This window comes from Quercus lobata, chromosome 6 (genome assembly GCF_001633185.2).
Source record: "Quercus lobata isolate SW786 chromosome 6, ValleyOak3.0 Primary Assembly, whole genome shotgun sequence".
In the NCBI taxonomy this organism is placed as follows: Eukaryota; Viridiplantae; Streptophyta; class Magnoliopsida; order Fagales; family Fagaceae; genus Quercus; species Quercus lobata.
In genome coordinates, this window is record NC_044909.1 from 33537261 (window position 1) to 33562261 (window position 25001).

Sequence of the window (25001 nt, forward strand, 5' to 3'; positions counted from 1 at the left end):
CCTATAGGAGGAACCGCCTTGTGTGGATATCAGACCAACCGATTTTTTATCCATGTCATTTTGCTTCATATTAGCTTCTTCTGGGCACTCGGCGAACTCGGCTACCAGATCGGCAAGGACTTGGCCTTTCACAGAAGTACGGGGCATATACTTGATATCGAAAGCACCTAGAATTGTGCCCCACTAAGCAATTCTCCCAGTGTAGTCTGCACTTCTTAGTATGGACTTGAAAGGTAACTGAGTCAAGATAACCACAGTATGGGCCTGAAAGTGATGCGGAAGTTTGCGTGTTGCATGGACCACCGCCAAGATGGCATTTTCCAATGACAAGTATCTCACCTCGGCTTCATGAAGGGACTTGCTTACATAGTAAACTGGTCTTTGGACGCCACTGTCCTCTCGTATTAAGACAAAACTAACTGCATGAGGGGCAACTGCCAAATAAGCAAACAGTACCTCATCCACCTCAGGACTAGACATGATAGGTAGCCTGGACAGGTACTCCTTCAACTGTTAAAACGCCACAGCACACTCCTCGGTCCATTCAAATCCTTTCCACTTATGCAGTAGACGGAAAAAGGGACATCTCTCGACCGATCTGGAGATAAATCGATTCAAAGCAGCAGTCATTCCAGTTAGTTTCTGCACCTCTTTTGGATTCCGAGGTGCTTGTAAATCGTTGATGGCTTTAATCTGATCTGGGTTCACTTCAATTCCTCTATGAGTCACCATGTATCCCAAAAACCTCCCGGAGCCTACACCAAAGGCACACTTTGAAGCATTCAAACATAGCTTATGCTTTCTCAATACTCCGAAGATGTTCATAAGATCTTCCATGTGCTCGGATACCACTCTACTCTTCACCACCATGTCATCGATATAGAATTCAATGCTTCTACCCAGTTGTGGTTCGAACATTTTAATCATCATCCGTTGGTAGGTAGATCCGGCATTTTTCAAACCAAAGGGCATCACTTTGTAGTGATAGTTTCCAATAGGGGTGATAAAGACAGTCTTCTCTTGATCGTCCAATGCTAGCAGTATTTGGTGATATCCTTGGAAGGCATCCAAGAAACTCATCCTAGGATGATCAACGGTTGCATCCACCAACTGGTTTATCTTTGGCATGGGAAATGGATCCTTGGGACAAGTCTTGTTGAGATCCATGAAGTCCACACACACTCGCTACTTTCCTGTCTTCTTTTTTACCACCATCGTGTTGGTCAACCATTCAGGATAAAATAATTCTTTGATAGCCCCAGCCTGCTTGAGCTTGGTCACCTCACTTCTGACAGTTTCAGCATGCTCTTTTGATGGTCACCGAGGTGGTTGCCTTTTGGGAATTACGGAAGGATTCACATTGAGTCGATGAAAAATGAAATTCGGATCTATACCTGGGGCTTCATATGGGCTCCATGTGAACACATCCACATTTGCTCTGAGGAATTCCAGCAATCGCTCCTTCTTTTGCAAAGGCAGTTTAGCCCCAACCTGGAAGAACCTTTCCGGATCATCAGCAACAATTACCCTCTCCAAATCTTCACATTTTACCTCGTCGGCTGGTCCATCTAAGGGTAATGCTGGGGGTTTTAATTGCTATAATCCATTATCGACAGCGGCTGAGGTCTCTGCCTCTGGCCGATGTTGTATAGCCGCTACCAGGCACTGCCGATCTACAACCTGACTTCCTATTATCTCCAATACTTGACCTCCAGATGGGTACTTTATTTTCTGATGTAGAGTAGATGAGACTACTCCCAGGGTATGAAGCCAAGATCTGCCCATAATAGCCGTGTATGGAGAGAAAACGTCTACAACAATGAAGTCCACCTCCACCACATCCATACCGTTTTGCACAGGTAATCTGATCTGTCCTTTTGGAGCGACATCCTTCCCTTAATACTCACCAGAGGGGAGCTATAGGCTGCTAAGTCCTCTAGCCTCAGACCTAGCCCCTTATACAAATCTGGGTACATTATATCAACAACACTACCTTGATCAATTATCACCCTTTTAACGTCGTACCAACCAATTTTCAGTGTGACCACCAGAGCATCATCATGGGGCTGTATGGTTCCGACCTTATCCTCATTTGAAAAGCCCAAAATCAGGGGGACGTCCGCCCTGGCTCTCTTCGACGCTTGGCAATGATCCTCGGCCGGAGGTCGGAACACCAACAGTACCCTGGAAGGACAAGATCCAGTCCTCCCGGGGGCGGCAAAAATAACGTTTATTGTGCCAAGGGGGAGTCTTGAAGAAGCGTCCCCACGCATCTCTGAGCCTGCCTGGCCTCCCCTACCACTGGAATGATGCAAGAGTCGCTTCAATTTCCCCTCTCGGACCAGCTGCTCCAAATGGTCCTATAAATTCCTGAAATCTTCCGCCGTGTGCCCATGATCCTGATGATAGTGGCAATATAGATTCGGGTTGCGTTTCTTAGGCTCTCCTGCCTTCTTGTTTGGCCATTTAAAAAAGGGCTCATTCTTTATCTTTTCCAATACCTGCTGCACCGGCTCCCGAAACACTGCATTGACCACCTGGGTGTCAGCAGAACCTGATTGCCCCCCGAAGTCCTTCCGAGGTCGGTTACTATTGTAACGGTCTGACCTGAAATCCCTCCTCTCCTGAGGGATTACCTTAGCTTTTCCTTTTTCCTGAAGTTGGTCATCTTCTACTCTTCTGTACTTATCAATCCTATCCATCAACTGGTGTACACTAGTAACAGGTTTACCAGTTAGAGATTTCCTTAAATCATGCTCGGCTGGAAGGCCAGCCTTGAAAGTACTGATGGCTACATCATCATGCTCTCCCTCTATTTCATTAAACATTTCCCAGTATCTATCTGAATAAGTTTTGAGAGTCTCGCCCTCTCACATGGACATTGACAGCAAGGATCCCAAAGGCCGAGGAACCCTACTGCAAGTGATAAAGCGAGCGCTAAAAGCCCGGGTAAGCTTTTTGAAGGACTCAATAGAACTGGCCCTTAAACTGTTGAACCATCTCATCGCTACCGGACCCAAACTTGATGGAAAGACCTTGCACATCAAGGCCTCATCCCTGGAGTAGATAGCCATTTTTTGGCTAAAGTGGCTGACGTGTTCTACTGGGTCTAACTGGCCATCATACAGGGTGAATGTAGGCTGGTGGAATCGTCGAGGAAGAACCGCATCTTCTATATTCCTTGTGAAGGGTAATTTGGAAACTTGACTCAACGCTTTGTTCATGGCGTTGTTATCCAAGCCCCTGCTAGGCGGGCTTCTGTGCCTATGTCGATGGCCGTGCTCCTCTTCATAGGAGAAAGTCTCACTAGGCGGAGTTCTAGATCTCCACCTATAACTAGCTCCATTCGTCTCCTCGGATGATGGTTCGGAGCAAGGTGGGGAATGTTCTCACCGGGCATGATGCAACTCTCTTTTCAACTCGTCAATCTCACGTTGCAGGTTCCTGTCATGCTTTGCATGGGAAAACGAGAGTGACTTTTGGTGGTATGAATTGTGCACACACTCCCCTCACAGCCTTTTCTCCGTTCGGGACTCCGGTGGGGATCACCATGCTGGGAGCCCCTTGACTCTGCCTGGTGTGGGTTGGCATCTACCTGAAGTGATCCTATTGCGTAGTGATGCGGACCTGCTTCCTCCATCATAAACGTTGCACCGGATTTCTTTTAAGTTAGATCAAGCTCTTCCCACAGACGGAGCCAATTGTAAGGACTCAATTTGTAACGATCCCAAATTGGTATTAGGTTCGAATGTTGAAGGCCCAAACAATAAATTTGTAGAGCGGGGATGTCAAAGAACTAGGTTAACTCTAAAAGAAAAACGATTAAACCTCACGTTTATAGATGGATTAGCACTAATATAACGATCAATTTCTCCTTGAAACAAGTTCAGTTCTTTAGTTCATAAGGATTTCTTCTAAGTCCTCTTTTTTTAGAAGTTCCGATCCCTCTATCTTAATGCATTCTTCCAGGTTATATACTGCCCTCTTGGTGTCATATTCACCACACACATGTAGGTTGGGTTTAGGAGATCCCTTCCTGTCCCATCCAACACCTTCTGGAACCTCCAACCAGCAGCTGTAAGGCTGTCTCATCACTGTTCAAGCATCACCTCCACATTAATGCGGCCAGAGAGTTGGTTGAGAGGCAATTAATGCGGAGGCAGCTGTTGTTAAACATATTTGTTTACCTTTTCTTTCTTACCCTTGGTCCCATGTTCCACCTTTAGTGGTAACGTAGCTCTGAAGTGCATTTGTAATAACATGGAGTTCAAGTCGTCCTCGGACTCATATTGCTGAGAAGGATTTTGTCCTCGGACGAATACTAAACTCACCTCACGTGATATCTACTCTTCCTTCATGGGCCTCCTCGGACAGTTTTACGTCCTCGAATGGTCCACAGGCCCAATTAACACGATTTTAATAATTTATTGATTAACCAGCCCCCACAATTATTATTATTATTATTATTGTGGGGAATAGACAATGTGGAACACATGGACAACCAAAACTTATGAAAAACAATTTTATTTTATACTTTAATAATTACAATGGAGAAATGATTACTGAACTATGGATATCTTCTTTTAGAAACAACAAATTAAAATGCATGACTAGCACCCCCCCCCCCCCGGACGGAAAAAAATGTTATTTATTGATAAAAGCATATCTTTTGCCCTTAATTTTTTTATTTTTTTATTTTAGCCTTTTATGCTTTAAATTTTTTATTTTGACTCTCCAAGTTTGATTTTGTTTTCATATTAGTTATATCGTCCATTTTCTTTATTAATCTAACTATTAAATATTATTGGTGCTTAATTAACTATTTCATAAAATACTAGCATCATTCATAATTTCCCTCATCCAAATTATTAAAAATAATCTTAATAGATAGAAAATTCAATGTTTTATAAAAATATGAACATGTTGATGCCTTATATAAATAGAAAAATACGAAACTAGAAAATATTGATTTTGATCATTTAAAAAAAAACAATTATATTACCAAATAAGAGTATTAAATTCAGTCATGTTAAAGTGATTTCATATAAATTTAATAATTTTAATAAGTGTTTTATAGTTTAATTATATTTATATATATATATATATAAACTTGTATTTTTAGAAATTTTTTTCCATGCATAAATAAGAGTTTTTTTTTTTTTAAAATGTGCATAGGATGAATGTGAGCTTGGGATGAGAACCAAAAACCCAGTAGATCATTTTTAAAGAAAATGGGGCCAGCCCAAGATAAATATGTAGATGAAATAGTTTGTTTGATGAAAGGAAACCGTCCAGGCCCACTACCGTGGAAGTCCGGGCTAACTTCCTTTCCCAAGGTTCATTACCGAGGGAACGGGCAAAAATTTCTCTTTTGGCAAGTAAGAAAGGAACCATAGTTGACCAATCCCCTTCTAAACCAAGATACCACTGTTGACACCTTATTTTGCAACCCACATTTATCCTCACATGGAAGGTAAAAGGGTAATTTCACCTTAGAAATATGCATCTTGATTCTGGTCATTAGATCATTAATCTCATTTCACCAAAATGATCTTGATATTGTAATGATCAAATCGACTGGTCATAAGCCTGAATCGGATCACCAAATTGAAAGTTATCATCAAATCAAGTTTTAATGGCTGAGATGCACCATCACAAATTGAGTCCAACTATATGTGATTATAAACAATTGATTTCAATTGGTTATAAGTATAATCAATTTGAGATCAATGATGTGTCATAATTTGATTGGTTAGGACTGCATTATATGGTAGGGTTGCACACACCTAATTAACTAGATAGTTAAACATTAATTATTCAATGAGTAATTTGTGCAATTATCTTTTAATTAGAGTAAATTTGGAACCAATTAAGTCTGAAATGGGAATGATTGGAGTCATTTAATGTTAATTGGGAGCTAATTTGGGACTTATTAATGTTAATTGTGTTGAAACCATTTTCTAACAAATGACATTTGCTCACCATTTCATCGATATCTCTCAGAATATTTTGAATCTGTGAATGAGGTTAATTTTTCCATTAACTAGACATCCGGGGCTTCAATTTGAGTATAAGAATGAGACAATTCCAATTAGAATTGAGTCAGATATGATTTTTCGAAATTGACTCTACAGGCTATTACAGTAGCTACGGGAAAACCGAACTTTGCTTACTCCTTACTCTCATCAATCTCCACATTTAATGCACCAAATTTCCCTAAAGGCTAAAATGAGGTCTAGGTTCATGATTCTTTGTCAACCCTCATTAAATGACATTCCATTCATATTTCCTCCACCACTACTATATAAACCCCCCCTCTCCTTCATTTCATGACACACAAAAACCCCCTCTCTTCTCCTCTCTTGAGTTCTAGGAAGTTGATTAGTCTTGTCATATCTTGGTCTTCTTGAGACTCAAGGTATTGAGTGAGACTCACTCTCTTTCTCCTAACTCTTCTTTTCCTCCACCCCTAGGACCTCTACCAAGAGGCTCCTCCCCCACCATATGGATTTTGCATGAAAGTATAATTCATTTCCCTAACTTGTTTTTTGTATTACCAAGATGAGAGTTTAAGATTAAAGTATGATAATAATCATTTAAATTCTTTTGAATATATTTGAATGTTCTTAATTGTTCTTATATGTTCTTCACATGTTCTTGGTTGTTCATTATATGTTCATGCATAACACTAATTTTAATCTTGAATCCACATAAAAAATATGAAAAATATGTTTGTTTAATAATTCTTTCAAATCCTTGAATCTAATATATTACCATCCACACACATTCACTAGAATTTATTTTCCAATCTAAATGAAATGCTTAATAAATTGTGAAGGTTCAAATAGTGTAAAAACACCCTTGAACGTTTAGACCCCAAATTTACAAGTTAACTAATTCAAGCTTTATGTCAAACAATTAGTGTACGGAAAATGAACAAAAGGTATAATATAGAATTGGAAAAACTATCTAAGCCAAATTAAAATCACAGCCCATAGCAGATAATAAAAGGTAAAGATAAAAGGAAAAGAAAATGCAAATACAAACACAACACGCAATGTGTTATCGAAGAGGAAACCGAAGCCCTCGGCATAAACCTCTCCGTCGCCCTCCAAGCGGTAAACAATCCACTAGAAAATGTAGTTGGGATACATGGACAGCAATAGACCCTCCAAGCCTAATCTACCCAGTGCACCTAAGCCCTCCAAACTTCTTGCTCCAACGAGGTTGTGCCGAACCTTTTTTCTTTTCTAGCTTCCCGGATTCAGCTACTAGACCATAGCATCAACCAATGAAGATTGGTTCCTTCCTAACTGCTTCCCAGAACACCAAACAGCCCTCTCACAGTAATGGATATGGTGAGAACAAGGTTTTGGTAAAAAGCCTCTCAAGGGTTTGGCAATGGAGAGGAAGAGAGTTGAGAAATTTGAAGAGACACTTATGTAAAGATTGTAGATAAATCAATCTTGTTTTACTCTAGGGTTTCTCTCTCAAAATTCTCTCTGGAAACTCTCTCTCTCATTTGTGGGTATAAGGGGTATTTATACTGAGGTAAGAGGAGAATGTGAAATGTCAGGTTTTTCAAAACAGGGCTGGCTCGCGACTTGACTGAGTCGCGAGATAACCGTATGGCCAGTTGTCCTGTTTTGTCCTGTAGTGCTCCAGCTAGCATGACTGTTCACCTTCTGGCATGCTTGGCACGTGTGCTGCGTCTGGCGGCTTGTAGCCGCGAGTCACCCACGAGGCCAAGCCGCGAGTCTCTGTTTTCTTGCACACTCTTGAGCAAACTTCACTCTATTTCACTCACTACTTTTACAACAAGCCCACCTAAATACAGGGTTACTAAATGTTGAAATACAAGCAAATTTGGCACAAAATAAAGCCAATTAGATAGTTGATTAAATTCAACCTTACAAATTGAATTAGGATTTATCACATGTACACACTTTAAATTCAACATGCAAATTGATTGATAACATATTGGATGATGTGATATAAATGTTGGCCACCATAGTCTAGAAGACCGATTTCACCGGGTAAGGTAGGTGCCTAACACCTTCCCACCTTGTAACATAGCCTTTGAACTTAGATCAAGGGTTGATAAACCAATGCTTATCATTGTAATTTTCAATTTCTAGATTGTAACTAGGAAACAAAGCTATATACTTTATCTTAGATTGTATCTAGGACCAAAGCCATGTAATTTTCCTATAATCAATGTAATTCAATTGAAAATTAATAAAATGAGGAATTTTTTAATTTTGGTTTTCTTATTTATTCCAATAATTAAATAAGTGGCGACTCCATTGTAAAACCCTTAATCTAGAGGAGAAAATATAACTAGTTGAATCTCCATTTTGAAAGGCAATAACATAACTCCACCCATTCACGTGAGTTTGGCCCAACATCCTAAAAAAGGGGGGCCGGGGGCACGGTCTCTCACAGCCACCTTTCCTCAGACTCATCCTGAGAAGCACAAGGAACAAATAAGAACCAATGGAACAGTCACCTCCGCATTAATGAGGTTTCTCACCTAATCTCTACCACATTAAATGCTGAATGTCTGACCTAAATAATGGAAACCCCCAACAATTAGGAATGGCAACGGGTTGGATTCGGGGCGGGTTTTTTGATACCCGGACCCAACCTGCGGGCCCTCCCTTATTACTCGGACCCAGCCCGTTTAATAAACAGGTCTTTTTTTTAGCCCCATATGCGCCCCTTCGGGTCTCTGCGGGCCCCGCGGGGCCGTCCAGCCACTTCTGGGCCAATTCTATGGCCCAATCCGACCAATCTTATTAATTAAAAAAAAAAAAAAAAAAAAGAACAAGCACAAACACAAACAGCAATAGCAACACAAATACAAATCAATCAAAATTGAAGCATCAGTCTTGCTGAAATGAGATTTTTAGACAATAAATAATAAATAAACATAAAAAATAGAGGAAACAAAACTCAAACTCCATTTATGGACCGATTCTTACATGAATTCTCAAACATCAAATACCCAAAAACAAAAACTATCGAGGAAATGAACCCAAAAAAATAAAAAATGAAGAACTCAGACAGTAGCTTCGTCGGAGGTGGTTTCAACAATCTTCGCCTAACCTCACAAGATCCATGCTCCTCCATGACAAACGACGACCACCACGAGATCCGTGCTCCTCCACGAGGATGAGGGTGGGTCGGTGAGTGAATGAGAATGAGGGTGAGGATGAGATGTGAGTTAGAGTGAGAGTCAGTGAGGTTGTAAGGGGCGAATGAGATGTGAGTGAGGGTGAGAGTGAGAGTTAGTGAGGGTGAGAGTGAAAGTCAGTAAGGGTGAGGTGAGACTTGAGAGAGGCGGCTGAGTTGAGATTTGAGAGAGAAATGAGTTTTAGGGTTAGGTTTATGATATATATATGTAGGGTCACGTTTTTCAAGCCAAGCCCAAGATGCATGAGACCTTAGACCAGTGAGTCCGGTACAATGAATTTGTAGAGAATGAGTCAAAGAGCTAGGCTTTAGTATATGGACAACGGTAATCACGGTGTCCTTCATGGACCGAGTTTACTAGAGAGGATTGGTCCTTGGCGTGATCTGAGGAGCTTTTTCTAGTGCCTCTGGTGTGATGGGGGGTTTTCACCCCACCCTTCTGTCTCCTTGCCCTCCCTTTTTATAGTCGTTTCCTCTTTTCTGAATGGGGTTCATTGGGTAGGTACTTGTCCCATCAGCCTTTTCCTCCAGTTGTTGGAAGTGATTGTAAAGGCAGAAAAGTATGGTTGTGTCAGGCACAAGGCACTGAGTGCAGTCATGGAAGCTTTTCCCTCTAAAATTTCCATTTTCTCTACTGTCCTTTTCTGCTTTAGTACTTTTCCTGTTCCGTAGAACGATTTGGAGTGCCGCTACCAGTGGCAGGTTGCCTCCTTTATCCTCGGCTACATCCATGCCGAGGAGGATTCTCCACATGGCCGAGGAGGGGTTTTTCCTCCCCATGGTCGAGGAGGGGTTTTTCCTTGGGCTAGGCCCTTGGCCCGACGTAGACATTGACATGGGCCTACTGGTCTTTTACCCCCCACAATCGCCCCTCAAAATTCTGTTGTCCGGCTCCTCAGATGGAGAGGAGGGTTTTGGTGTCATCAGGCCTCTGTCACAGCTTGCCAAGTCTTGTCCTCCATTAATGCCAGAGCCTCTTCGCTTACCTGAAGCGTGTTCCTAGCTGTGAGACATTATTTTAGTCTATCCAAGCCGCATTCCTGTCGTTTCGGTACACAAGGCGCGCTTTAATTAGGGCCTTTTCACGAGGTGACATAAATCCAACGGCTGAAGACTACTTTGGAATTTGAGCGATATTTATCTCGTTTGTAATTCCTTCTTGGAGATTTGGGACGAATTGATTGCCTCCAGATCTGCCCCCTATATAAGACGCATGGTGGGAGATCATTCCCTTTTATTAGCAAACCCTTGAGTTTTTCAGGTTTCTAACTCGCCAAATGTTCCCAAAGTCCCCACTATGAGAGTGACTGAGATTTAGGGAGTGAAATGGTCATGGTCAGGGTGAGGGTGAAGGAACCAAACCCTCTTCAGAAGCCTTGGGTGTCTCCGAGATTCAGAATGGCCCAGTCAGGGCAAGGGAGGCAAAGGTTAAAGATACTTCTCCCCCTCGACTGGACAAGAAAGAAGTCTCTCTTCCTTCAGCCAAAATCCGAAGCAGGTGTAGGTCGTATCAGATTTTTGGTGCGACAAAATTTGGGCTTTCATCCGGCGCCGTGTGTCATGCATGTGAGGGTTTGGTCTTCCCATCTCCGATACCATCCATACTTGCTCGATTACTGCTAGAGCAATACTTGCTCGATTGTTGCTAGAGCAAGTATAGAGATTTGGCGTCCCTACTTCTTCTTCTCTTCCACCACCGGTGCCATCCATATTTGCTTGATTGTTGCTAGAGCAAAATCGTGGACCGAGAGCCTCCGCTTCTTCTTCTCTTCTACCACTGGTGCCATCCGTACTTGCTCGATTGCTGCTGGAGCAAGATTGAGGGTTTATTGTTCCCGTGTACCCTTTTTTTTCTTTTCTTTTTTAATTAGCTTCTAATATAGGCCTGTCTAAGCCTTTTATGTACGTTGTACTACTTCTTTATCTAATAAAGAGACGATTTCATTTCATTTTGCGTACCCTTTCTTTTCTGCAATGATTATTTTATGAGTGGATGTCTTGGTGCTTTTTCTTTCGAATAGTACTTAGAACTGATGCCATTGATAGTAAAGAATTATCACTTTGGACTTGTCAAAACTGACGGGCACATCAATGCTAACTTTAAGTAGGTTAACTATATAAGACTAACCATGAAAACAGCCGCATGTTCTGTACTGTAAGCGGGGTGACCGCCCGAGGACGTGTAACTTAAAGTAAGCTGTCCGAGGAGATCACCGGGTACTAGGGTTCTTTTCCACGTTTTCGGTGATATTTATAGCTTTAACTTGCTTTAGGCATCTGGTCCGAGGACCGAGGCATGATTGAACTTAGCTTGAACGCTTAAAAAGGCACCATCGCGTGTTAATTTCCACAAAGCCTGAAATCCGAGGATCATGTAAGACCTTCGTCCCGTCTAGGGCTTAGGTTTTTCTCGAAGTAGCTGGTGTCCAATAGGTTTGAGTCCAAGGACCATGCAGGACCTTGGTTCTGTCTGGCACTTAGGCTTTTGGAGTGACTAGTTTCCCCATAGATTTAAGTCTGATGACTATGCAAGACCTTGGTTTTGTCTAGCACTTAGGCTCTTGGAGTGACTAGTTTCCCCATAGGTTTGAGTTCGAGGATCATGCAAAACCTTGGTTCTGTCTAGCACTTAGGCTCTTAGAGTGACTAGTTTCCCCATAGGTTTGAGTCTGAGAACCATGCAAGACCTTGGTTCTGTCTAGCACTTAGGCTTTTCCTGGGGTGTCGTTGGTGCACGTTAATTTCCCCAAAACCGGAGGTCCGAGGACTCGACGTAGCTAAGGCTTTGTTTAACCACTTCGAAAGATTCTGGTTTGACCCTCGACTCTTTTCTCCAGAGGAGATTCAGCGAACTGGACTACTAGGCCCGTGAGAGTTAGCCCCTTGACAAGTGCGTGGGGCACACATCTGACATCAGAAACCCTTAGAACCGCATTTCGTTTAGCAATCCTTCTCACGCGTTCAACGCTTCGAAGTGCAGACCTAAGTGGAAGCTGAGTAACGACAGTGATAATGTGTTCTTGGAAATAATGGAGGGTGGCTTTCGCGTAACTTGCACCACCGCCAAAGTGGTCCTATTGAGGGACTCTCGCTGATAGGAACTTGACCGTGATTAATCGTTGCATTCGCCAATGCACCAGCTCTTCCCACAGACGACGCCAATTGTAGGGTCACGTTTTTCAGGCCAGGCCCAAGATGCATGGGACCTTAGACCAGTGAGCCCGGTACAATGAATTTGTAGAGAGTGAGTCAAAGAGTTAGGCTTTAGTGTATGGACAATGGTAATCACGGTGTCCTTTATGGACCGAGTTTACCAGAGAGAATTGGTCCTCGGCGCGATCCGGGGAGCTTTTTCTGGTGCCTCTGGTGTGATGGGGGGTTTCTGCCCCGCCCTTCTATCTCCTTGTCCTCCCTTTTTATAGTCATTTCCTCTCTTTTGAATGGGGTTCCTTGGGTAGGTACTTGTCCCATCAGCCCTTCCCTTCAGTTGTTGGAAGTGATTGTAAAGGCAGAAAAGTATGGTTGTATCAAGCACAAGGCACTAAGTGCAGTCATGGCAGCTTTTCCCTCTGACATTTCCATTTTTTCCGCTATCCTTTTCTGCTTTAATACTTTTCCTGTTCAGTGGAACAATTTGGAGTGCCGCTACCAGTGGCAGGTTGCCTCCTTTATCCTCGGCTACATCCATGCCGAGGAGGATTCTCCACATGGCCGAGGAGGATTCTCCACATGGCCGATGAGGGGTTTTTCCTCCCCATGATCGAGGAAGGGTTTTTCCTTGGGCTAGGCCCTTGGCCTGACGTAGACATTAACATGGGCATACTGGTCTTTTACCCCCCACAATATATATATATATATATATAGGGTTTTTTGTAATTTTATATTTAGCTAACCAGGTCGAGTCGGGTCCGGGTTCGGGCTGGGTTTTTTTCAAAACCCGAACCCGCTTCGGGTTTTTTTTTTTAAATCCAAACCCGACCCTATTCTTTATCGGGTCGGGCCGGACTGGGTACCTGTGGGTCGAGCCCAAATTGCCATCCCTACCAACAATCCTCTTTTATAATCAAAAAGTGGTAGAATAGAGGGATGATGGGACAAGTATCCCCCAAATCCAGCTGAGAACAAGACAACTAGGGAGAAAGGGGAAGGGGGGGAGATTTTTTTGAAAGGAGGAGAAGAGGAACAAGGTGGAGCGTCAAGGAAATGAGAGAGAAAAAGTTTAGGCAAGAACAAGAGAGAGAAAGAGAACAGAGAGAGATAGTTCTAAGGGTTTTTAGTCTTTGAACCTATCTCATGTATCTCAGGAACTTCATTCCCATGCATATATATATATATATATATATATATATATATATATATTTGATTCGATCACTTTTCATGTTTAATTTGTTGCTTAGACTTCCTATTGTGGATCGTTTCTCTTTCTTTAGAAATTAGTTGTGTAGATCTTATATCAATCTCACTGAAAAGTTGTAGGTTTTTTTTACCCCCACATATACATATAACATATATGACCAATATAGTATATGTTGTTTACTAATTATTCTACTATGATTTTAGCTTCACCTAAAAAGGATGTAAGTTATACAGTACAATGTAAAAGTAAAACTACTCTAACCTCTCAATTATATATGCTTATCAAAAAATCACATTTGATTGGTTGACAATAGTCTTATATCGCTTTTTATAGATTCACAGATTCACATTCATCACTATAATTACTTTTATTTCTCATCAGGAACTTGTTAGTTTAATAGGTTAAAAAAGTTTCATTTATTTTTATTTTTTTTTATTTGTGGATAATTTGATAGTTGTCATTGAGAATGAATGATTTAAATCAAGAAACATTATGAGATGTCAATTGAGTAACAACTAACAAGTCCACATGCTATCGGCAAAGTTCCATTTATTTTTTAAAAGGACAAAAACAAAAACAAAAACAAAACCATCCATTTATTTTTTTAAAGAACAAAAACAAAAACAAAAACAAAACCAGGCCCATATATCACTCATGTTCATCAACTGCCTAGTTTGAAAAACCTAGCGGCAACATACCTCACCTGTAACTCCTCCAAAAGTCGTGCAATCAAACATTAGTAATACTGTGAATTCCAGTTAGCTCAACTGGTAAAGTCTCTGATGGTTGTATAAGAGATCTGAGGTTCAATCCCCGCCTACATCAAAAACTGATTGGTGTCTTAGTCTAATGATAAAGAACTATCATTAGGAGCAGACGCCATAGGTTAAAACTCTCTCTCTCAAAAAAAAAAAGAAAAAAAAGAAAAAAGTAATACTGATAGATAAGCCTAAAGTCAATCATCAATAATTCGGCTTGGCAAATCGCTAATACAATTATGAATCATCAATTTCTTTTTAAATAATTCAATAATTTGTTACAACGAGGGGATTTGAATCTATATGTCTCGTTAAAAATACCAATAAGTGCCAATTGAGCTATAGAGACTTTTGACTCCAATTATCACAGGCGTCATCTCTCATAACTTGTAAATTCCAGGGTGCCCACGTATTTGTGAGAGATGCCGCATTTCACGAATGTACAACATACCTTTCCTTGGCAATCAACCAACCACCAAAAGAATCTAAAACTCCAGTTATTAATCAATTGTACAAGGATTAATCATACATATGACAACACTGCAACTCAACTAAACTTAGCTCAGCAAGCCGTGCAAAAAAGTATTGCCCAGACTTCCGACAAGGAAGCAGACGGCATTTTCGATCAAAAATGTAATACTTGCAACAGAACTTTACATCTGATCAGTATACAGAATGGAGTAAATGGACATACCCATCACTCCATTTTTGGCCAAAATGACAACACTGCAACCACCATGATGTCCAAAATTTCTATCTTAATAAAATTTCCTATGTCATTGACATAATGCAAAAATTATTCTGATTAACAAGATATGCTAAATTTGAATAATCAGTGCAAGGTAAAGTGACCCCAGCAGAAATAGGAACTACTAAATCAGAATAATTTCAAAAAGTGCATAAACCAATTGTAATTAAAATAAAACATAACGACATTCCAACCAAAATTTTGACAATAAGGTTCAACAACTAGTCTTAGATGATAAGCAAGATACGCGGCAGATCTAAAGTATAACACTCTTTTAAGCACTCTTATCAGCCTAAAATTTTCAAGAACCCTTGTCAGCTTTAGAAGCAGTTGCCGCCGCTTGTCCTCTGAGCCGACCAGTCCTCCTTGCAGCAATGAGACCAACCTTTTGACCAGGAGGTGCATCACGCCTAACAGTACTTGCATGCCCAATATGCTGGTGGTTACCTCCTCCATGAGGATGCTCAACTGGGTTCATAGCCACACCACGTACCTTGGGCCAGCAATTTCTCTTCACTCTGAACTTGTGGTAAGCATTACCGGCCTTGAGAAGAGGCTTCTCAGTTCTCCCTCCACCGGCAACCTGCCCAATCATAGCTCGGCAGCCACTTGGAACAATCTTCTTAGCACCAGATGGGAGTTTTACCCTGTTAAATTGAGTAAACAGACAATCCAATGATCAGCTACATAGATGGTGTCAGGGCAAGAAATCATGTATTCTCACAAGTTTAGCAAAAGTAATCAAATTTAGATGTTTAAAATAATCAAAAACTCCAATTACTAATCAATTGTACAAGGATTAATCATAAATATGACAACACTGAACTCAGCTAAACTTGGCTCGGAAAGCCATGCAAAAAAGTATTGCCCAGACTTCCAACCAGGAAGCTGAAGGCAATAAAAACTGGCTTTTCAATCAACAATGTAAAAGAATATGCTAAAAACGCAAATCATGCAAAGTCATCAGGATTTAACATAAACATACAAAGCTACTATAAAAAGCATAACAATCTTTAAGGTACAAACAATACAAGAACTCTATATATGTACATAGAAGATGATAAATACATAATATCAGTTTGCAAATTGGTACAATTGGTTCACTGCAACAACATGGAGTTTCAATTATCAGAATCTTATGAATATACAGGATTGGAGCGGTAAACCTATAGTCCCTAGTCCCCTTCTCTTTCCCACGATCTTATAAGGAACCCAACACTCCAACCATTATATTATTTATCTTTGTGCAATGAATTTCATTTCAAAAAGATTAAAGACTCACTAGTCTCTACATCAACAAACGTCCACTAAATACCCAAACCAAATGACCAAAAGTTTCGAGTTATGCAAGAAGAGTAAACGTTAATCAAACAGATCATTCACAAAGGTACCTAGCATTAACAAAAGAGCCACATAGCAGAAGATGAATAAACTCCTTTATCAAAAGCAAGCATATGCCATTCTATGTAAGGAGTAGTAGTTAGAACATTTGGGCAAAAACACATAGCTCACTCAAGCAATTCATATTAGAAACGACATTTTCTACAAATTGTAACTATATATAAAACAATTAATCTTAAAGGACAAAAGATAGATACCTGCTAGTGTCGTTATCAGGGTTGTGGCTAATGACAATAGCGTAATCACCAGAACACCTAGCGAAGACACCACGGTCACCCACATGGTGCTCAACGTTGCAAACCACAGCTCCTTCAGGAATAGATCTGAGAGGCAACACATTGCCAACAACAAGAGTAGCCTTTTTCCCACAATACACGAACTGACCAGTGTACATGCCCTCGGCAGCCACGAACAGCTCGTTCTGCTTCTTGTATCGGAAGGGGTGGCGGAAAGTGATCCGAGCGAGCGGTGCACCGCGACCCGGGTCGTGAATGATCTCACTGACCACGCCCTTCAGGTACCCATTGCGCTCACCAAAGTCGAGACTGCGGAACCTCGCTGGTCCCTTGCGGTGGTGGGTGTGGGACTTGAACACAGACCCAGCACCCTTACGTTGAGCTCGGATTACACGACCCATGGGAACTGGGAACGACTAGACGGCTGAGAAATGAGGAAGAATATTGAGAGAGACATATGAAGCGGGGATATTAGGGTTAAGTATAACAAGAGCCAAGCCAAGTTAGCCTGGTAATGGGTCGGATGTGAACCGACCCAACTGGACTTCGGGTTCAGCACAAGCTTAGCTAAGCAAACACATGAAATGTTTAATGTGACTTAATTTTTATTCAAATAATAAAATTTCTTTAATTTTTTGAGAAGGAAATTTTAAAAAAATTTTGGTTTTGAAACTTTTAACTGGAATATTATTTTTAAACTTTTTGAATAATATAATTTCCCATAAAAGTGAATAAATATACTTATACTATACTATAGGAAAAAAAATTAAGATGACATATACTTTTATTATAGGTGCCCATTAAGCATTTTACTTTTTTTTTTTCTCTCTCTCTCTTAGCTTTAAAAAGAATTAACAACTAGATTTTTTGAAAATAAACTTTTTTTTCTCACACGTATAGCAAATAAGCAACCAAAATATATATGGTATTAGCACTTGGTCCATGTGATTGGACATGGTAAAAAATCATCTATAAAGTGAAGAAATATTTTAAATTATAAGTTAAATGAACAATAAAATTACTATTAAAATTTAAAAAAAAAAATTAAACAATGTCACAAAAGCACATTACGAAAGACTAGGTTTTCTTCAAAAATAAATTGAGAGAAAGGTTTTCTTCAATTTAGTGCATTAGTTTGATAATAAAAAACAATTATCAATAGTAAAACTATCTCTTTATCTCTCTTAATATAAATAGGCATTTCTCCAAAAAAAATATATATATAAATAGGCATTATTGTTACGTCATATATAATTCAATATATATTTGTATTTTGATCGTTTAATTTAAATAAAATTCTATAAAAGTTTCAAGTCATCAATTGGTTTTTTTTTAGGGGAGATTCCTCCAATATTTTATTCAACCAATTCTTTTAAAGATTCTCAAAAAAAAAAAAAAAAAAAAAATTGGATCCCTTACATTCATGATACATTAACTAGTTATTAATAATAATAATAATAAAAAAAATGGCTATTACTAAAATGGACCCGTCTTTAACCAAAAAAAAAAAAAACTAAAATGGACCCGTTGGTTTTGAATGGGCTCTTTTCCCATTGAACGTGGGCTTCCTTCTACGCTGGGCTTAAAACCAAAACCAGAAACAAAAACAAAACAAAAAATCCAAGCCGAACTCCAATCTATTTCTTTCCCGTGTCAATAATTTTCCCTCAGAATCCCGTTTCGAAAATTAACGATTCTCATTACTGCGAATTTGACCAGCTCTTTCTCTCTCTCTGAGAGAATCTGATAAGCCAATGGTTTTTTTACAGAGCAGAGGCAATCTATTAATCTTTCTTCTCCTTACCACATGCGTGATTGATAAAGCACAGTGCATCAGAATTCCGGATCGGATTTCGGAACCCGCGAGGGACCCACCTAGCCAGCAGCCCTTGAAAACAGCGGTTTTCGCTCTCGGAAGCTTTTGGAGGTCCGAATCCGTGTTCGGGTGCTTGAATGGGGTCGTACGGACCACAGTTGGTTATGCCGGCGGATCCAAATCCAACCCGGAGTACCGAAGCTTGGCCGATCACGCCGAGTCCGTCCAGGTCTCTCAACCCCCAAATTCTCAATTCCTCTCTTTTTTTTCCATGGAATTTCTGTAATATAATTCTACATTGGTTTGTTAAATGTTACTGGTTTCATACTGAGCTTGAGCTCATAGCTAAATTAGATTTTACATTTTTAAGTTTTGTTCATGTTCCTCTTGAACAAGTTTGAGCTTGTTCTTATAACTTTTACTTTTCCTATCTAGTGACTAGGACTAAAATTATCAATGCATTATAGATAATAATTCGATATGATATGAACTTATTTACAAACTAACCCAATCCAATCTGAAGTCCATATTAGTATATATTTTTAATTGAAACCCATAATCATGGGCTTGTTTAGGAACACATTATTATGTTTGAGCTTGGCTTATAATATTCTAGCCTAAAATTAGGCTTGAGCTTAACTCATTTTCCAAATAAATGATCATAAACAAGCTTTTTTGAGCTGTTCATAATCGACTCGGTTAATTTATCGCCCTATTTGTTGCTGGATTGATAAGGGTTGTTTACTGGTCAACATATGGTATAAAATTCTCTAGGACGGACCTTTTAAAAGCGTGTTGGGAAAAATTATTCAATGCAAGAGCTATATGGGAATTTTTTGGCAACTCTGGGAATGAATACACATTTTCTTTTGAGGAATTCAATACGTACCACCTGTATGTAATGTCTTCCTCCCTATCGAACAAATTGTTATTACCTTCTATTCCACCCAAAAGAATACCAAGTTTAATGTCGGTTTAAAACTTTACAGTTGCATATCTCTAGATGTTGTATGCCTAAATCTTGTATTAGAAATTCAGTCATTACTGACTCTGTTAGCCTAAATTTGACTGGTGTATTTTGAATTCTTCCTTATTAAATTGTACATGAACTGGGTTCACCATTGCCAATTGTATCTGTTTTGGGTCGGCATGTAAAGAAGGCTGGCCGTTGGAGCTACATTTACTTTGGATTTTGAATAGGGATTCTTGTCTCATTTGCTTTCATATCACTTATTTATGTGCTTCTCACTTGGAGTTTATTATCTTGTGTTTTCTTTTTCTGTTTGAATGATAAGGAAGTTTGTCTAATATAGCTTTTTTATCGCTGTAAAAGGTTGAGTATGATCCCAGGCTGATTAGTTTCAAACAACTTTTGGAGGTTTTCTGGTCCAGTCATGATTCTAGGCAAGTATTTGGGCAAGGTCCTGATGTGGGTAGCCAATACAGGTAAAATTGATGACCCCTCCAAAAGCAGATCCGTACTTCATAGAGACCTCATACTTACCAGCGAACTTCCCATATTTTAACAGGTCTATCATATTTACTAATGGAACTGAAGAGTCTAGAATGGCTGCTATCAGCAAAGAAAGAGAGCAAACTAAGTCAAGGAGCAGCATTGTGACTACTCAGATTCAACAGCTGGGAACGTTTTATCCTGCAGAGCCTGAACATCAGGTTTAGTATTTTGAATTATTGTATGATATTTAATATAAATTTTGTGGCTGATCTTCTAACTGTATAACCTTTGAAATCATCACACTGCTAAGTCCTCCCAGATTTCTGGTGTTGGAGTACTTAGGATGGTCTGTGAATTTGAATTTTAGAGTTGGATATAAATAGATGTGATTATGCAAAATGCCATTTTCTTTAAAACTTAAGAACAAGAAACATGAAGCAAGAAGATGAACTTCCTGAATTTGGTGGTGAGCTAACTTCTGTTTATGATAATATTTATTTGTTCATTATGTGGTGGCAATCATGATTAGAAGTGGATATGTTTAGCATCTGAATTTTAGAACATTTATGAGGTTTCAAAATTAGGGTTTTGCTCATTTTGTCATATTACTGAAAAAGGCCTGTGATAGTCTCACTTTTGTTGGGTTCGGAATTTGACCATCTTTTATGAAGTGATTTGTTATATGAGTCTGCTGTAGTTTTGTGTAGAGACTTTACTTTCACTACTCAATTGTCATTTATACATTCATTAAAAGAGCATTGCTGAGATATAGTTTAACTTTGAAAGATGGGAAGTCATGTAGCATTGGTAAATTCTGAAATTGCTTTATCAGATGTTAATTTCAACAATCTTTATTGAATGTCTGATCAACTTTCCATCTTCTAAAATTTTCAGAAATTTGAGCTCAAGCAAAATCCCTTCTTTCTTCAACTAATTGGAAACCTGCCAGAAGAGGAGCTTGAGAGGTCAAGTCTAGCCACAAAGCTAAATGGCTATGCTGCAGAACTTTGCCCTCCAAGGGTTCAGAAGCAGATTGATGCAAAAATAAATGACATTATGAGAAAAGGTTGGCCCATTTTAAGAGAATTGTAGTTTAGTCTTTTGGGGTATTAACTTTAGGCAAATATGCTTCAGCTGACAAGCACCTGTGATCGCACAACGATCAATTTGAGCAATTTGCTGGAGCATGCTGAATAGTTGGAAATTACAAGTTATTGGAAAGACGAGCTAACTGAGTTCATTGATTCAACCAGCAGGTAAACAGGTATTAGAAATATAAGTGCCCCTCAAATTTTACCAGTGGTATTTGCTATTTGGTTGATGGAGATTTTAACCTCATAGGCATGCGATAACAGTTCACTGTCAAATCATTGGTTTGTGTAATTATTAATCTGAATAAGAGTTGTCTTTTTCTTCTTCCTGAGCGTGATTGTGTTTCTTATATCTGAGCCTTGGCTACGTTTGGTGTTTGTTTAAATTGTCATTAAAAGGACTCTTTTTTTTCTTTTTTTTTCTTTGGAGTCTTCGTTTTTATTGGACGACTTTATGTGCAGAAACATTAGATAAATTGCATTCATATGGGTTATTGGGTTTCCGTACGAGTAAAATTGCACCGCAATGGCTTTCACATCTGCCCTTAGAACATTGTCCCTTGGTTATGTAACTTTTATTCTGCGAGCCAACGCAAGAAAGAATAGTTTTGGAGTCATCCATATGGAACCTTTTTTTATTAAATTTATCCCATCCTTGTACTTTTACTATTTCTTCTATTAACAAGTGGAGAAAGTCAATTACAATCCTGCAATCTTCTTTTGATAATCACAATCCAGCAATTTAATCGAGAAGTAATTGCTGCGCAAAGCGAGAAAATAGATCTTCCCTAATGTGGAAGCATTGGCGGCACGAAGTGATCTTAGCTATGGAGAAAATAGATTTTCTACCCACTCGCAGTGATTGTCTCACACATTTCGCTCAAAGAGATGTGAGTACGATAACTATCTAATTAGAAATGCACAAGTCAATAATGAGAACAACGGGAGCACAATAGATACCTTATTGTTGGCCGTAACCAAATTAGAGTCTAACAAGTGCAATACTTAAGTTAACAAACCTACTCCTAGTTCAGGCCAGGCGTTAACGCACTTGTAAGCATAGAATATAACCTCTGAATTTCAAGAATGTGAGGACATGTCTCCAAAAAACTACAAAAGTAACCACTCCTCTTGTTCACGTGCTTTGTTTATTATCTTTGTACAAAGAAAAGTTCCTTTTATTCACTGTGCAAGGGACTATCATAAACATTCAAGTCATCATCTCATATTCTTGAATAGACATGCGAAATATTTATGTAACTTAATTACTCATGCCAACTTAGCATCCTTTTAATCATTGCGCAAGGGATTATCGTAAACGTTCATGTGATCGTTATATGTTTTTCTTGAATAAACATACATGAACTATTTATGTGGTTCGGGTAATTATACTAACTTAGTTTTCAATAATATGAAGCCACTTGTCTTTCTCTAAAGGTTTTACGTTACTGTTATTATTTCAGATAAGATGTTCATATTATTGTCACTATATCAGATAATATGATTAAAAGTTCTGGAGTCATATAGATTAAGCCATGCGTAATCCAATTGAGAACTAATTCCAAAAAAAAAAAATGGTAGAAAGAATTAATTCATGATATAATATTGTTGTTAGTTTGTTACTAAAATGGACCTTTCTATCTTGAATGGCCTTTTTGCCTAGTGAATATGGGCTTCCTTTTCGTACTTTTTTTCTCATTCGAGCCCATTGATAAAATATATAGGGTCTCTTCCCTCTAAACCCTAATTCCCTGTTGGTACTAGCATTTTCTCTGAGTCGGCCGTCACGACCAGTGCCAGAGCCAGAGGACAGAGAAAAAGGCTACAATGGGTCGTGTAATCAGAGCTCAGCGTAAGGGTGCTGGGTCTGTGTTCAAGTCCCATACCCACCATCGCAAGGGACCAGCAAGGTTCCGCAGCCTCGACTTTGGTGAGCGCAATGGGTACCTGAAGGGCGTGGTCACTGAGATCATTCACGACCCGGGTCGCGGTGCCCCGCTCGCCCGGATCACTTTCCGCCACCCCTTTCGATACAAGAAGCAGAACGAGCTGTTCGTGGCCGCCGAGGGTATGTACACTGGTCAGTTCGTGTATTGTGGGAAAAAGGCTACTCTTGTTGTTGGCAATGTGTTGCCTCTCAGATCTATTCCTGAAGGAGCTGTGGTTTGCAACGTTGAGCATCATGTTGGTGACCGTGGTGTCTTCGCTAGGTGTTCTGGTGATTACGCTATTGTCATTAGTCACAACCCTGATAACGACACTAGCAGGTATATCTCCTTTGTCGTTTAAGATTAATTGTTTATGTAGCTGCATTTTGTGAAAAATGTCTTTTTTAATGTATTGCTTTTGATTGATTACTTTTCTAGTAGTTTTGTAGTTGGATTAGACTTGGTTCTAATATGAATTGCTTGAGTGAGCTATGCGTTTTTGCCCAAATGTTCTAACTACTATTCCTTACATAGCATATGCTTGCTTTCGATAAAGGAACTTATTCATCTTCTGATATGTGGCTCTTTTGCTAATGCTAAGTACCTTTGTGAATGATCTGTTTGATTGATGTTTACTCTTCTTGCATAACTCGAAACTTTTGGTCATTTGGTTCGGGTATTTGGTTGGCATTTGTTGATGTAGAGACTAGAGAGCCTTTAATCTTCTTTGAAATGAAATCCATTGCAAAAAGATAAATGATATAATGGTTGGAGTGTTGGGTTCCTCATAAGATCGTGGGAAAGAGAAGGGGACTAGGGACTATAGGTTTACCACTCCAATCCCATATATTCATAAGATTCTGATCATTGAAGCTCCACGTTGTTGCACCGAACCAATAGTACCAATTTGCAAACTGATATGACGTATTTATCATCTTCTATATATATATAGAGTTCTTGTATTGTTTGTACCTTAAAGATTGTGATGCTTTTTATAGTAGCTTTGTATGTTTATGTTAAATCCTGATTACTTAGTACAATTTGCGTTTTTAGCATATTATTTTAAACATCTAAATTTGATTACTTTTGCTAAACTTGTGAGAATACATGACTTCTTGTGGTGACACCATCTATATAGCTGATCACTGGATTGTCTGTTTACTCAATTTAACAGGGTCAAACTCCCATCTGGTGCTAAGAAGATTGTTCCAAGTGGCTGCCGAGCTATGGTTGGGCAGGTTGCAGGTGGAGGGAGAACTGAGAAGCCTCTTCTCAAGGCTGGTAATGCTTACCACAAGTTCAGAGTGAAGAGAAATTGCTGGCCCAAGGTACGTGGTGTGGCTATGAACCCAGTTGAGCATCCTCATGGAGGAGGTAACCACCAGCATATTGGGCATGCAAGTACTGTTAGGCGTGATGCACCTCCTGGTCAAAAGGTTGGTCTCATTGCTGCAAGGAGGACTGGTCGGCTCAGAGGACAGGCTGCTGCAACTGCTTCTAAAGCTGATAAGGGTTCTTAGAGATTATTATTCTTTTTTTTCTGTTAATTGTGTCTTTTAGATATCTGGATTTTCCCATAGTAGATTAAAATCTAGACTAGCTGGTGAGCTTTGTTGCAGAAATTTTGTTTGGGTTGTGATAAACATCTTATCTATGACATTTGGTTTATGCACTCTATGAAATTAGTCCAAATACACTATTTGTATTTCCGCTGATCAATGGACGGAGTGAACTCTTCACTGATTATATTTGAGTATGGATTGTGCTTTATGCCAATTCTTTTCTTTGGAAACTCTGGAAGTTGCAGTAAATTGTAGGACATTAAGGTGTTGTTGGGGGGGGGGGGGGGGGGAGGGGGAGAGGAGTGTCAGATACTCAGATGTGTTGTTGTGGCCACAATGGAGGTATGGTTGTTATCTCCATTCTATTTCACAGATGCTGAAATTCAGATGTTATAGAGAAGCCCAATTTTTCATTGGGACTTGACCTTTATTAGCATATGGTTATGACTATGA

The 25001-nt window shown here is 39.6% G+C and overlaps 3 protein-coding genes across 4 annotated transcripts; 2 read left to right on the forward strand and 1 right to left on the reverse strand.

Annotated features, from left to right (window-relative positions):
- Positions 1-15133: 15133 nt before the first annotated feature.
- On the reverse strand, positions 15134-17160 carry LOC115950639 (60S ribosomal protein L8-3-like). The gene is made up of 2 exons (XM_031067862.1): positions 16657-17160; positions 15134-15705 (listed from the first exon to the last, which is right to left on the reverse strand). The coding sequence occupies exons 1-2, from the start codon at positions 17094-17096 to the stop codon at positions 15360-15362; spliced, it is 786 nt and encodes a 261-aa protein (XP_030923722.1). The 5' UTR covers positions 17097-17160; the 3' UTR covers positions 15134-15359.
- A 1166-nt stretch (positions 17161-18326) lies between these two features.
- LOC115993710 (peptide methionine sulfoxide reductase A5) lies at positions 18327-21469 on the forward strand. Of its 2 annotated transcripts, XM_031117666.1 has the most exons (5): positions 18327-18740; positions 19845-19957; positions 20041-20185; positions 20862-21033; positions 21102-21469. In XM_031117666.1, the coding sequence occupies exons 1-5, from the start codon at positions 18450-18452 to the stop codon at positions 21116-21118; spliced, it is 738 nt and encodes a 245-aa protein (XP_030973526.1). In that variant the 5' UTR covers positions 18327-18449; the 3' UTR covers positions 21119-21469. The 2 variants fall into 2 exon arrangements, with proteins under 2 accessions (XP_030973526.1, XP_030973524.1); XM_031117664.1 differs by having other exon boundaries at positions 20862-21469.
- A 1324-nt stretch (positions 21470-22793) lies between these two features.
- Positions 22794-24778, forward strand: LOC115950680 (60S ribosomal protein L8-3-like). Its single transcript, XM_031067905.1, has 2 exons — positions 22794-23325; positions 24161-24778. Exons 1-2 carry the CDS (start codon positions 22886-22888, stop codon positions 24504-24506), a joined length of 786 nt encoding a protein of 261 aa, XP_030923765.1. The 5' UTR covers positions 22794-22885; the 3' UTR covers positions 24507-24778.
- The last annotated feature ends 223 nt before the right edge of the window (positions 24779-25001 follow it).

What these genes read in the sequence shown, in the direction of transcription:
- LOC115950639 (XM_031067862.1), bottom strand. Translation starts at nt 17,096, where the DNA reads ATGGGTCGTGTAATCCGAGCTCAACGTAAGGGTGCTGGGTCTGTGTTC. An exon ending in CCTGATAACGACACTAGCAG is followed by an intron (nt 15,706 to 16,656) that starts GTATCTATCTTT and finishes TCAATTTAACAG; the next exon opens with GGTAAAACTCCCATCTGGTG.
- LOC115993710 (XM_031117664.1), top strand. Translation starts at nt 18,450, where the DNA reads ATGGTTTTTTTACAGAGCAGAGGCAATCTATTAATCTTTCTTCTCCTT. An exon ending in ATCACGCCGAGTCCGTCCAG is followed by an intron (nt 18,741 to 19,844) that starts GTCTCTCAACCC and finishes TCGCTGTAAAAG; the next exon opens with GTTGAGTATGATCCCAGGCT. An exon ending in CTGCAGAGCCTGAACATCAG is followed by an intron (nt 20,186 to 20,861) that starts GTTTAGTATTTT and finishes TAAAATTTTCAG; the next exon opens with AAATTTGAGCTCAAGCAAAA.
- LOC115950680 (XM_031067905.1), top strand. Translation starts at nt 22,886, where the DNA reads ATGGGTCGTGTAATCAGAGCTCAGCGTAAGGGTGCTGGGTCTGTGTTC. An exon ending in CCTGATAACGACACTAGCAG is followed by an intron (nt 23,326 to 24,160) that starts GTATATCTCCTT and finishes TCAATTTAACAG; the next exon opens with GGTCAAACTCCCATCTGGTG.